The 13,376-nt window shown below is 52.9% G+C and overlaps 6 protein-coding genes across 6 annotated transcripts; 2 read left to right on the forward strand and 4 right to left on the reverse strand.

Annotated features, from left to right (window-relative positions):
* Window positions 1-2,265: 2,265 nt before the first annotated feature.
* On the reverse strand, window positions 2,266-3,604 carry M421DRAFT_9896 (mannose-1-phosphate guanylyltransferase; the record flags this gene model as incomplete). Its single annotated transcript, XM_033598685.1, has 5 exons — window positions 2,266-2,285; window positions 2,336-3,212; window positions 3,271-3,417; window positions 3,501-3,544; window positions 3,598-3,604. 5 exons carry the CDS (start codon window positions 3,602-3,604, stop codon window positions 2,266-2,268), a joined length of 1,095 nt encoding a protein of 364 aa, XP_033443363.1.
* A 1,856-nt stretch (window positions 3,605-5,460) lies between these two features.
* M421DRAFT_35342 (uncharacterized protein) lies at window positions 5,461-6,015 on the reverse strand (the record flags this gene model as incomplete). Its single annotated transcript, XM_033589591.1, has 1 exon — window positions 5,461-6,015. A coding segment is annotated over one exon (555 nt), but the record flags the coding sequence as incomplete, so codon positions are not given.
* A 600-nt stretch (window positions 6,016-6,615) lies between these two features.
* M421DRAFT_9898 (uncharacterized protein) lies at window positions 6,616-7,005 on the reverse strand (the record flags this gene model as incomplete). Its single annotated transcript, XM_033598689.1, has 1 exon — window positions 6,616-7,005. The coding sequence occupies one exon, from the start codon at window positions 7,003-7,005 to the stop codon at window positions 6,616-6,618; it is 390 nt and encodes a 129-aa protein (XP_033443365.1).
* An 809-nt stretch (window positions 7,006-7,814) lies between these two features.
* Window positions 7,815-8,179, reverse strand: M421DRAFT_426082 (uncharacterized protein; the record flags this gene model as incomplete). Its single annotated transcript, XM_033594284.1, has 1 exon — window positions 7,815-8,179. The coding sequence occupies exon 1, from the start codon at window positions 8,031-8,033 to the stop codon at window positions 7,815-7,817; it is 219 nt and encodes a 72-aa protein (XP_033443366.1). The 5' UTR covers window positions 8,034-8,179.
* On the forward strand, window positions 8,158-9,186 carry M421DRAFT_104598 (ubiquitin; the record flags this gene model as incomplete). Its single annotated transcript, XM_033587044.1, has 3 exons — window positions 8,158-8,179; window positions 8,235-8,462; window positions 8,519-9,186. 3 exons carry the CDS (start codon window positions 8,158-8,160, stop codon window positions 9,184-9,186), a joined length of 918 nt encoding a protein of 305 aa, XP_033443367.1.
* A 715-nt stretch (window positions 9,187-9,901) lies between these two features.
* Window positions 9,902-11,177, forward strand: M421DRAFT_104600 (Aldo/keto reductase; the record flags this gene model as incomplete). The annotated part of the gene is made up of 5 exons (XM_033587045.1): window positions 9,902-9,930; window positions 9,986-10,136; window positions 10,216-10,640; window positions 10,695-10,743; window positions 10,797-11,177. The coding sequence occupies 5 exons, from the start codon at window positions 9,902-9,904 to the stop codon at window positions 11,175-11,177; spliced, it is 1,035 nt and encodes a 344-aa protein (XP_033443368.1).
* Between the last annotated feature and the right edge of the window lie 2,199 nt (window positions 11,178-13,376).

Genomic DNA, 13,376 nt, shown 5'->3' on the forward strand with positions numbered 1-13,376 from the left:
TCGCTAGAATCCATGTATTATTGACAAAGTTTTGGGGGGTACCCACGAAGGACGTTGGAGTATACCCATTCCGCCAGCCTACCTGCAGCTACCCCTGTATTTCAGTATCTTCTAAACAACATCTGCAATATAGGGCTAAGCACTCTAAGACTTTTAAACAGTCTTATTAGTATAGATGCAGCTCTATTCTGAAGTTTTTAGAAGATTCCATTAAGTAGTTATTAAGATGCAGGGGTATGGTTTCTGTGTTTTTTGGTGGGATTTTAAGTGACTGGTTCGGTGATATGACCGGCTCGGTGATAGAGTACGTTAACGCGTTAATATTAGGTTGTTGTTGAGGCATTGGTATGTAGAGGTTACTTTGGTGGGGGCTTGGCAAAAGTGATCAGCTCGCCCGTTGATCAGCTCGCCCGTGGGGTACGTTACTGTAAGTTACAGTAACTTGCAGTAACTTGCTGTAATATGCAAGAAAAGTTGAAGTTTGGTGTGGTCTTGGCAAAATCCGGGCACTCGCCCGGGCCGGCCACTCGCCCGTGAGGTACGTTACGCAGTGTGATATATAGTTGTTGTGTGCTGTAATGTTGCAAAGTAGTTACAGTGTTGGTGTGGTCTTGGCAAAAGTGACTGGCTCGCTTGGGTGACCGGCTCGCTTGTGGAGTACGTTACCTCTGGCCTGTTGTTGCGTTTGTTGTGTTGGGGGGTGTCCGCGGCGTCCCGCCACGCAGGGTGTCCCGTTACGCAGGGATGGACGTTAGCAGTCGCACCCTCCGATTGACGTAACTGCTGACTGTTGTTGTGCCGTATGCAAACATTTGCTGCGCAGGAATTACTCGGTAACACGGGCAGCGTCCGAATGATCTTCAAGGATGAGATGTCTGATCGCGATGCAATGTCGGACTGGCAAGCAAGCTGGGCAGTGTAAGGCCATCTATAGTGGGCAGTAGGAGAGGAGGTCGAGCATGATCTCGAACATGACCCGCTATTCGAGGAACTGGGTCCACCCGTCGCGGCCTTGGCAAGGTGTATTGAGTGAAAGTGTGGTTGGTAATGTGACTTCGGGCCTCACAATGTCGCTCGCCGGACAAAGGCCTCGGCGAACAAGTCCAGGGTATTCTTTTGTTCCATTGTTCCTTTCCATTACCTGTTTTTTGGTCTTAGCTCCAACGCCAAGAAGAGCGATGCTGAAGCTGGACGTTTCAATATGTGAGTGTCTGAGCAAATAAGTGTTCGTCTTTATCGATTCACCAACGTGCACCCAGTGAGCTGTACATCTTCTTGATCCAGTCCAGTGCCAAAATAGCCGTCATGACCGTTCCTGATATTATTCTAGCCTGGAGAAGGATTTTCGGCGCAAAATTTGAGGAGACATGTTCACCGTGGTTGGTGTGCCAATCATCGAGGACGTTGCGTCGACGAAAGCCGACACTGTGATGACTGCCCCGAGCAGCACAATGTCGGAGGGCACTTCCGTTCCATTGACTCCTTCGCAAAGATGACGTGGTAACGAGATGGTACCAGCCTGGAGATGCCCTGCAGATCAGCATCGAGTACTATTCAGACCTGATAGCAGGTCCATCTGCTCAGGAATAGCTTTGCCCAACATGATGAGGCGTGCCTCCACAGGTAATCCTTGTAAGTATTGCCGATGCAGGGTGCACAGTGTTTGGCAGCATGTCACGTTGAATTCCTTGTCTTGCCGAATAAAGACATACCACTAGCCAAGGGTGTACCGACATCAAGGAACCTATGATCCGGGTATACCGGTGTGGAGGAACCCCGAGTAGCCAAGCGGACGTTCCAGTAGCGCTTCGATAGGACGATGTGGACACGGCATCGATGACGGTCAAAGGACTGGCGAAGAGGATTGGTGTCTGGTGCGCGTCTCAGGGTATCTCGTCTTATTGGGTGGGATATATCTCGCTATGTACGACGTGTGAATCGTTCGTGTGATGGTCGCAGCAAACTTTCGCGATTGCTGCCCAAGAAATGTAAACGCTGCAATTCCCAATGTAGCACCCTGCACGATCCGTAGATACGTACTTTCCGACCCATGGTCCATAACCCCAGCCCAGCCCCATGCGCTTTTGATGATCGATGCCGAGAGTCAAGACAAAAAGACCCACAACATCTGCGGTCTATATGCAGCTGTCCGGAAAATGTAGAAGATTGGTATCGCAGAATATACAAGAAGATAGAAGGTTATTAAAAGCCGTACGTCGGTCGCACCCGGTCGATGGAAGGTTCTTGTAATCGATGAGGGTCGGTTTACATGATGATCGAAGGAGCTGAGCAATGTTAGCGGCGCAATCGCAGACGTGCGGGCAGAAAAACTTACTGTCGACGTTCTGCTTGATGGACTTGTGAGGTAGGACGGATCCGCCGTTGACGTAGACCTCATCGCCAATGGAGACATCGTCACCAAGAACAGTGACGTTCTCAAGACGGGCCCATTTGCCGACGGTGCTGTTCCAGCCAACGATGGTCGACTTGACCCAAGCGTGGTCCTTGACGCGACTGTTCTTCAGCAGCACACAGCGCTGGAGACGGACACCATCGCCAATGACAACATTGGGGCCAATTGTGACGTTGGGACCAATGCGGCAGTTCTTGCCAATCTTTGCGGTCTCGTCGATCATGACGTTACCGCCGTACACGTAAGGCTCGTTGAGCGAGACAAGGAGCTTGGGGTTCTTGCGCTGCAGCGAAGACAGGTACAGACATGTTCCAGAGAGAAAGTCCTTGGGCTGTCCAACATCCATCCAGAAGCCCTCGAGGTCGAACGAGTGCAGACCGCCGTCCTTACAGATGGCGGGGAAGGTCTCCTGCTCAATGGAGGTGGGGCGGAGCTCGATGCGCTGAAGGACGCTGGGGTTGAGAATATAGATACCGGCGTTGATGCGGTTGCCAACGAATTCAACAGGCTTCTCGACGAAACGGTCGATTCTCGAGGGGTGGCTGGGCTTGTGGACAACGACACCGTACTTGGATGGCTCCTCGACCTTTGTGACAACTATTGTGCCCTCGTCGCCGTGCTGCTTGTGGAACTGGGCGAGCTGGGCGAAGGGGTATTCGCAGGTAACGTCGGCATTTAGGACGAAGAACGGCGAGTCGTCCTTACCGAGGATGGCCTCAGCGAGCTTGAGGGGACCGGCGGTGCCGAGAGGCTCCGTCTCGACCGAGAATGTGATCTTTATGTTGTACTGCTTCTCGTACTGCGACTGCGCGTCAATGGCGCGTCCTCGTCGAACGGCATGGTTTCGGGGTACTGACCTCCTTCAGGGCCTCCGCCATGATCTCTGGGCGGTAGTTGACGGCGAGGACAACATCGGTGACACCAGCAGCGGCGAGAGCCTCGATCTGGTGCTGGATCATGGGCTTGTTGGCGAACTCAACGAGCGGCTTGGGGTATGTGAGGGTCTGTGAGTGGGGTCAGTACTGCCATGGCGAGCATCGCGGGGCTCTCCTGTGGGAGATCGCATTGCGCAGTCTGGAAGACATACAAGAGGCCTCAGACGGGTACCAAACCCTCCGACGAGAATGATGGCTGCATTGGCTGTTAGAAGCTGCAAACGAGTACACCATCGAGGCTGCACTAACCCTTCATGTTGGCGGCGGTGGTGTATGAGGAGCTGGTTTAGCAGGTATGTGTGGAGGGGTTGAAGAGTGCAATTGGATCCTCAACAACAGAGACAGTGTGGAAGCGAAGGGCAATCGAGCGAAGGACAATCGAGCGAACTGCAACGAGCGCACTGGATATGAGTGACAGTAGATATGCAGACTGGGTCAAGGAGCGCAGTGCTGAGGACAGCTGGACCTTATGAATCTGGTCAGGAAGCACCCCTAGCTTCGCGTTCGCGGGTCCATGCCCAGACCAGAAGGGGTCCATTAATTCCCCTTTCCCTACCAACCAACGCCTCTCCCTTGGCCGCTGCCCTCGTTACCCTCGTGTCTTCATGCTGACTTCTCCGGTCCCCTTGTAGCTGTCCTTCCGCCCACTTCTTCCTTCACATTGACCATATTAACTTCGATAGCTCGGGCGACATCGGAGCAATGCCAGCAAGACTCGACCATGGGCTGCAGCCCTGGAAATGCATCACACCAGCGCGCCCCAGAATCTCGCAGGTACAAGTGACGCTTGTGATCACTCCCTCTGCGTCTCGCCACACCGCTTTGCGCAAGATCCCCTGAGATGACAACCACGTGCATCGTCGTGCCGAAATTAGAGGCGTTGAAGGTCAACTTGGCTGTGTCACGAAGCGGAGGGCACCTGCCACCCGAGACCCGCCGTTGAGGCTTGCCCTTACCCAGCGCCATGTGGCTGTGCCTTCCTCTTCCGTCGAAAGTGTAATGCACACCTCCAGAAAGCCATGCGATTTGCTCTCCACAGCCGCTATCAGAGCACGCATGATCGGTCTTGAAGAGCGAATAGAAATTTTGCGACGTCTCAGAACGCGATCCTACCACGGTTCTCCCAGCCTGGCCCTCACGAGCTCCTCACGATGTTTGAAGGAATGCATGATCTTGATTACGACGCGCGTCGTGTTTGCGCGACTACCGGCCAACTTCATCACTGCTCATGATGCGCCTACACAGCCTTATGAGTGCTAGGCGATGTATTTTGGGCGACGACAGCTCGTGTCGCTGCGACTACTAACATTCTTATAACCTGCAATGATTTTGCCTCGACACTCGATATGAACTTCGACTTTCCAGCACCGGCTTTGTTCCAATACGCTCACCGAGCCCTTGCTCGACACCGTCCTGCATCGGTTTGACTAGTCGCATACTTAACACGTCATGAAAGCTTTCATCTTTCCCAGTCCCCCTATCCCTCGTTTCAGTTCAACGGTTGAAGGACCTAAGACTCAAGACACGCTACAGCTGCTCGGTGGAGCCGCACTGCCTATACCGGCAACCTCATCGAACTGTGGGACACTGAACGCTAACGCGTTGTGAATAGCATGTGTCGTGCTTATTCCCGAACGATCGTCCAGACGAATAATTCACGATTCTGCAACTTTGCGCAGTCGTTCCAGCACGCGCCACACAAAGATGGGAAGTGTATCTGCTGTGCTGCTTATGTACGAAAACACCAACGTCTTCGCCGGAGGAGGAACCGCTCAAGTTCCGCGTAGATTTAGGGCGACCCGGAGCGTGAATGTTATCCTTCCCTTCACGGTAAGTATGGCCAAAGGCATGGAAGACTGACCGCAGTTACTCCAACTTGTAACCAATCGCCGCTCGATATCGTCATCACTGTTGACACCATGAGTCGAGGTTCTACAACTGTTGTTCGATGCGTGAAGCGCTGCATCACTATCCCAGACACCGTCAACGGTGCATGAGCACAACCGAAACCCCAACTCTCCCTCACTTTGTCTCTACTGTCAACTGTTCAATACTTCTATGGTTACACGAAACTTCCAAGGCCGTTCCTCGGCAGATCCTTCAAGGCCCCTTGAATTTGTACTCATTGGCGAATATCCAGTTACCCTTGTCGTAGCGCCACAGGTCGAGACCAATTGCTTGCCCTCCCCGGACATCCTGGAGCATTTCCTTTTCGACCGCCTGGAACGCATCGTCGACCTTCTTCTCCTCATTGACTTTGTTCATAACCGTCCAATGCGGCCTCCACCCTCCCTGATCCTGCTCACTGAGATGAGGCATCCACTGCGATCTCAGGTCTTCATGGACTTGCTTCATTCTGTTGTACCCTTTGCCGACATTGATACCGACTCCAAGGCGCATACGGAATGGCTTTCCAGTCGAGACGAAGAATGGCTTTGTATTGGCAGAAAGCTGCGACAAGCTACTGTCTATTATGGTGACTCGAGAGTCGGGAAGAGCATGGAACAAAGTCAAGTGTGCAGGGGTCCTGTTGAGCCTCTTCGGGAAGTATTGCTCGCGCATTGAGTTCATTGGCTTCGCCAACGAGTCCGTCAGCTTGAGGGTAAGGACATACACAAGCTCCTCTTCTGCTCCAGTATTGGGTTTGTGTTCTTCGCGGGTGACATGCTCTGTCTTCTGATACCCCTGGCCATGGCTTTGCGAGCTTGGTCTGTGTGGACTTCTTGGTCGCTGAGGCTGGCCGTTAGAAGTAGGCTTTGCTTGAGGTGCGTCATGGCGCTGTTGTGGGGGCTGTCGTGGAGGCCATTTTGAAACCCCTGCTGCTGCTACGTAGTTCATTATGCCTGTTGATTTGCTGACCGTGGTCAGCAGGAGTCGCGAACTGTGTGCGTATACACGGAGGGTCATTGGTTTTGCTAGTCTTCCAGCTGTTTTCGGTACGTTCTTCATTATTTTACAAGAGTCACAGATCGATACGTCATTAACCCATGTAGCGGGCACTAACGCAAGCCGCAATATGTGGGGATCAAAGCATCACCATGCTCGATGCATGCGGAACATCGATTTGTCTGAAATCGCATTATTGTGGTGTTCATGGCAGACTGCAGTACTACGAGGGGTCAAGCCGGCGTGCCCTTCGTCTATCTTAGCCCTGCGCTCCTGCGATCATCAGATCATCTTGGGTATCATCTCCAAACCTCCAAACCTCCAATCATTGAATCTAGCATCCAAATCTCTGTCTTAAACCGTGCCTCTCTTTGCTTCCTTTCAGATCAAGGTCTGCTGGTGGCTCGCCATCTTCCACTCTTGGCCCTCCAGCACCCACGCGCTTGAGCAAATCGCCTTGAAAGATTGATCTGCACGTTGTGCCTCGACACGGTAGTATATCATGGCGCTATCTATACCAAGCGGGATAACCTCGTCGTGGCTCAGCTTATAGTTGTACCACGGCTGGAACTCGGGGCTCTGCAGCATTTCGTGGACAGTTGGCGAAGAGACGGCTGTGAGAATGAGGTCGCCAGGGAAGATCATGACAGGATTGCTGGACAAGATGGGTAGTAGCTTGTGGCCGGAGCTGCAAAGGGCTGCCCAGGCCTTGTGTTCGAGGCTGCAGACGGCTGCGGTGAGTGAGGGGTTGGTGAGTGTTGGCGCTACCATCTTGATGCCGATGGAGATCCGCGTTTCAAGTGGGTTTGTATGGATTTGGAATCTGTGAAGAGGTATCCGGCGTAATTAGTTACAAAGCAGAGGTGATATTTGATTACAAGGCAGTACAAACCACGCGCGGGGTGACGCCGTTGTGACTTCACACCAGGTCTCACTGCAAACCAAACCGTCTCCCTTTGTTGGAAAGATCTGCAACAACCATGTGTACCATGTTCAGGTGATCTTCTGTCATCCAAGATCTTGTATACCTCTAGGGTCCAGCTGCAGCCACGCGGGGTCGCCGTTGTGGCACACAATTCCGCAGCTCGCACGAGCCTGAGGCACATCTGGCTTACGGGTGCGCCACGATTCGTTGCTGTTGTAAAAATTGCAGCAAAATCTTCGCCCAACATCCTGGGATTGGGTGATTCTCACCACGAAGCATGCCTGTTTGCAAGTCGGCAACGCCCGACTGGGAGTGTCTCGGACCGTGCAATCATCCACTACGTCAGCGGAGCGGCGCAATCTTATCGCACAATGCTCAACACACAGGCCTCGCGCTATCTGTTACGCGCATACAGTGCAACCAGCATTGTGTCGTAAAAGTGCGATGAGCTCAAACTGACGGGTCGTATGTGGACTGAGAACCTGAACCTCTCGGTACATGAGTACCGCATTGGAGGCAATGTTGCCTTGTTTGATCGATAAAGAAGCGTCACATGGGTCCAGACGCGCGATTACGGGGCGCGATAACGGAAGCGGGGAAGAAGGGCTGCGAACAGGCCACCGAGCACCAGGTGGCACAACAGCAGCGAGCTGTTTCACTGCAAAAGACAGCAGTGAGAGGGCATTCCAACTCGTTGTGAATTCCGCAGCTGACAAAGAGCAGACAGCAAAGTGAGTGAACGAGGCGCACGCTTTCGGTCGAACCTGCCCGAACGTTCCGTATCCCTGATCTCACTGGTGCAGGGGCCACCTTTGGTTAGCGTCACTGCCATCACTGTCACAGCCTCAGCTTGCCGCCTACTCCTGCCTCCCATATAAGACCCAGCCCGCCCCTCCGTGGCACATACTTTTGCATCGCACTCCACCACTCACCTACATCTACGCACACACTGCAGACCAGACACATATCACAACAGCACACCAAATACAACCACAAACATGCAGATCTTCGTCAAGACCCGTAAGTAGCGCATCGCCACCGTCAGCTGCGCCCTCAGTCACTAACAACCTCGCAGTCACCGGCAAGACGATCACTCTTGAGGTGGAGTCTTCTGACACTATTGACAATGTCAAGAGCAAGATCCAGGACAAGGAAGGCATCCCCCCAGACCAGCAGCGCTTGATCTTTGCCGGCAAGCAGCTTGAGGATGGTCGTACCCTGTCGGATTACAACATCCAAAAGGAGTCTACACTCCACCTTGTCCTCCGCCTTCGTGGTGGTATGCAGATCTTCGTCAAGACTCGTAAGTTGCCACAGCACGCATGGCGTGCCATGAGTTCACACTAACATCGCCACCAGTGACCGGCAAGACCATCACTCTCGAAGTCGAGTCCTCCGATACTATTGACAACGTCAAGTCGAAGATTCAAGATAAGGAAGGTATTCCCCCGGACCAGCAGCGCTTGATTTTTGCTGGCAAGCAGCTCGAGGATGGCCGCACCTTGTCCGACTACAACATTCAGAAGGAGTCCACACTGCATCTCGTCCTGCGCCTGCGCGGTGGTATGCAGATCTTTGTCAAGACCCTGACTGGCAAGACCATCACGCTTGAGGTTGAGTCGTCGGATACTATTGACAACGTCAAGTCCAAGATTCAGGATAAGGAGGGTATTCCTCCTGACCAGCAACGTCTCATCTTTGCTGGTAAGCAGTTGGAGGACGGCCGCACACTCTCGGACTACAACATCCAGAAGGAGTCTACTCTCCACTTGGTGCTCCGTCTTCGCGGTGGTATGCAGATCTTCGTCAAGACGCTCACTGGCAAGACCATCACGTTGGAGGTTGAGTCCAGCGACACGATCGATAACGTGAAGTCCAAGATCCAGGACAAGGAGGGCATTCCTCCTGACCAGCAGCGTCTCATCTTCGCGGGTAAGCAGTTGGAAGATGGTCGCACACTTTCCGACTACAACATTCAGAAGGAGTCGACGCTGCACTTGGTGCTTCGTCTCCGCGGTGGACAGTAGGGTATCACGATTTGATGCTGGTTTCTGGCAAGGCGTTCACAGGAAATGATTCCGGCTTACGAGCTGGGGCCTCGGTTCATTCATAGTTTACATGGTCGTACATCACGTGCAATGGCCATATCATCAATGCAAGAAGAATGCCTACGGGCAAGAGTTCACACTCAAACACATACTCCCTAACGTCTGTCACTGCATGCCGAAAAACCCTGTGTGCCGAAAATGACCAATCGGATCACAACGACTAGATAGAAGTCCATGATCCTTGGAATCCGATTGGTTATTTTCGGCACATAGGGTTTTTCGGCAAGCAGTGACGGACGTTACGTTTCACAATCGTGGTGTATCTGGTAATGGTACGGATTCATGCGCCCTCAGCAAACATCTAATCAGGTTTGTTCGCGCACTTCGAATCTTGGCTCAACCCGTGCTCCTCCCGAATTCCCAAAACCTCACAACACCACAGAGACGCCATCATGGTGCCTTGCGCAGGTACTCGAGCAGCCATGGCGGCAACCTCGGTACCCCACATGACGCAAGACCGCGGACTTAAAATGCATCTCCACTACAGCTCGGCTTTAACCACAACACGCTTCGAAAGCTGAGTAAACTCTCCTGTCCCGCTCCCATAAAGCTGCTGAAGCTTCTCTTGATCGCTCTTGCTACGACAGTCCTCTTCATCGAGTTTCAGCAACGAAGAAAGCGCACAGCGACTACAATGGCTGATCAGAAGATGCAATATGTAAAGTGGGTCGTCTCCGACAAAGCAGCTACAGCAACAAGCTCACTGACGTCTGTATAGCCTGGGTAAGTCCGGCCTGAAGGTCTCCAAGGTCATCTTGGGTGCCATGAGCTTTGGCAGCGACAAATGGCAACCTTGGATCCTGAACGAGGACGCTGCACTGCCCATCCTCGAGCACGCCTACAAGAACGGCATCAACACATGGGACACAGTACGTGGACGAACTCTGTGACACGGCCTGCCCTCAAAGGGTAGCTTGTGTGATTGGTAGGACTAACAATTGCCTATAGGCCGACATCTACTCCCACGGCATCTCTGAGAGGATCATCGCCAAAGCCATCAAGCAATACAACATCCCCCGCAACAAGCTCGTTCTCCTCTCGAAATGCTACTTCGGCGTCAACGAAGAGGACCCATCGCTCGGCATCGTTGCCGTCTCCACCAACGACAGCAAGATGGTCAACCAGGTCGGCCTCAGCCGGAAGCACATCTTCGATGCGGTCGAGAAGAGCGTCGAGCGCCTCGGCACATACATCGATGTCCTGCAAATCCATCGTCTCGACCGTGGCACACCAAGGGAGGAGATTATGAAGGCGCTGAACGATGTCGTTGAGAAGGGCTGGGTCAGGTACATCGGCGCAAGCTCCATGGCGGCGTGGGAGTTCCAGACGCTGCAGAACATTGCTGAAAGAAACGGGTGGCATAAATTCATCAGGTATGGCTTTTAGCCACTCTGAGCTACCTTTGAAATTTGCTAACCTTGTACCAGCATGCAGAACTACTACAACCTTATTTATCGTGAGGAGGAGAGGGAGATGGTGAGGCCTCCAGGGACTAGCCTTCAAATCAGCCCTACTAATACGACGTCTAGATTCCCTATTGTCAAGACACCGGCGTAGGCCTCATCCCCTGGTCCCCCATCGCCCGCGGCGCCCTCACCCGTCCTTGGTCTGACCGCTCCTCCAGCCGCGCACAAACCGATAAGTTCCTCGAGAACCTCGTCCACGCACGCGAAGACAAGATCGATCAGGAGATCATCAGCCGCGTTGAGGAAGTCGCGAAGAGGAACAATGTCAGCATGGCGTGCATCGCGACAGCGTGGGCGATTAAGAAGGGTGTTTGCCCTATCATTGGTCTGAGCAGCAAGGGGAGAGTTGAGGAGACGGTCAAGAACTCGAACTACAAGCTGAGCGATGAGGATGCGAAGTATCTTGAGGAAATGTATGCGCCGAAGGAGAGGCAGGGGTTCTAGATCTGGTACGACTGTGAATGTGAATGTGAAGGCGTTTGTGGACAATAGATTGCGGACACTTGCCTCGCAGTCCAAAGTTAGGGATGATCATTCCTTCCTGAAAGCATGCATTGTTCGCTATCTTGGATGGACATTTGATTGGATCAATGCTGCAGACTGACCATGAGCAGTACATTCGTCAGACTCGATTAGCAACTGCAGTCACCCAAGTCTACTTACAATCAGCTCTGCCGCTTCGAGTAGGAGAGTGAATCGGACGCACCAGATCACTGCCCTGTTTCTTGGTTTACGAAAGTCGCCTGTCTTCTCCACAAGTCCAGTGAAACACAAGCGCGTGACTTCCTCATTCTTTGCGTCACACGGCAGCAGCAGTCATCTCCATGATGCCAGCCTTACGAGCAGGTTCGCTTTGAATATAGCGTACAGAACGTCGAATTTAGACCCTGTCGAGACATTTTCTTTGTGGAAGATGAGATGATTCAAAATCATACTTACGGGCATATTGACAACTCCGTTGCCCACAGCACACGATAGCAGCAGTCATCTGACCTTGGGCAACCATGTTAGGGGATCATTTCACCTATTCGACGGAGCATTATCAAAGCAAACATCATTGACGTCGGAATCAGGCCATATTATTATCAACGGCAGTCGCTAGATATGCTGATGACTTACAAATCAGACGCAGATTAGCAGCAAAGATGTTACAGTTCCACGCCATTAGTATGCACTCGGTCTTGTTGAAGGTATGAAGGAGCATGCCTCATTAGACGGGATATGAATGAATTCACTCCTCCGTGACCAAGCGGCAGTCGCACATTTTTCATCAGCATATAATAGTGGCCTTTCCTTATGACAGAGTAGGAGAATCAGAGGGATTAACTCCCGACATTTAGCCTATCACTATGGAGGTATTGCCAAGTTTGTGTCCACACCATACTTTTACCATGACCGTGAGTACCTGCTCCAACTGTTCACCGCCTATGCACAGCTACACTCCCGCTCTTCTGAACGCTGCCGTCGTCGAACATGCACGTATCCTCGAAGGAGCCGTGGCCCCCATCGATGCACGCATCAGATCCCCCATCCGTTCACCGCTGTAGACCCTACACGCAATAATGCGCCTACATCCGCACTGTCCCGCATGCGCGTCAGTTCTATGTTCAGACCGCACACTCATCTCCGCTCATGCATCCACCCTCCAACCTTCCCCATCGAGACGCGTATGGAGCTCTATCAAGCTAGCCAAGCCTCAACACGTCGCACAGGGCCTCTTGCCACTGGAGCCGTTAGGAGCATGCAAGCGTGGCGCAATAACGGCCACCCTGGCTGCGGGGTGTGTTGTACAGCGTCGAAACCCTGAGATTTTACGTTGCCCTCTGCTCCATGTCGGCAAGTCCTGAGTTGGAGTCATGGCTCTTCTAGATTTGGCAGCACCAAGCTGGGTCTTGGGTCTCGAGGATTGAATATAGCTCAAGCCTCGAGGTCAGGGCAGTCAGGAACGACTCTGTGTGGCAGACCGCCCAACGCCCCGTCGTCATAGCCTGACATCTGCAAGCCTTCGATCATAACAAGGGCCGCTGTGTGTCAACGCAACGCCGTCCTGTCAGGCGTCTTTGCGAGCTCCCCCGACAACCACAGTATCGTGCGCCAGCACGTCCTTGGTCTCAAACTCAAAGCCCTCCAATGTGGGACCGGGTGTAGATCGCGGCCCTTCCCTCATGCACGGCCTCTGCACGGCCGACAATCCAGGGTTCTCGAGCACGGCCAGCCTCGACGCGGTGCGCAAAGTCACCGGAAAACCCTGAGCTTTACGACGGGCAGACTCGGGTCGGCTGTGTGCTCGCGCGTACTCGCATCGACTCGCGTCGTGTGTGGGGAATCGTGCTGCGTTGATGTTTCGAAGCGGAAAGGGTTGACTCGGGCGAGAAGAGCGGTGAAGCGCGGCTACATCTTCCCGGCTGCTCTTCGCCCATTTCATGCCATGGGTGACGGTTGCGTGGGGCAGCAGGTTATTTTAAAAAAATGCGGTTTGTTTGTCACTGATAATTTGAGGGGCACCTGCAGGCAGTGAATCATGAGGTGCGCCGTGAGATTGCGAACTGATGGTTAAACTGTGAATGTGGACCAAGTCCTGCCATATATCTTGACTAGACTAAGTAAGGCCATCTACAAGCCGCAACACCTCCGCATGGAATG

This window comes from Didymella exigua (assembly GCF_010094145.1).
Source record: "Didymella exigua CBS 183.55 unplaced genomic scaffold M421scaffold_54, whole genome shotgun sequence".
In the NCBI taxonomy this organism is placed as follows: Eukaryota; Fungi; Ascomycota; class Dothideomycetes; order Pleosporales; family Didymellaceae; genus Didymella; species Didymella exigua.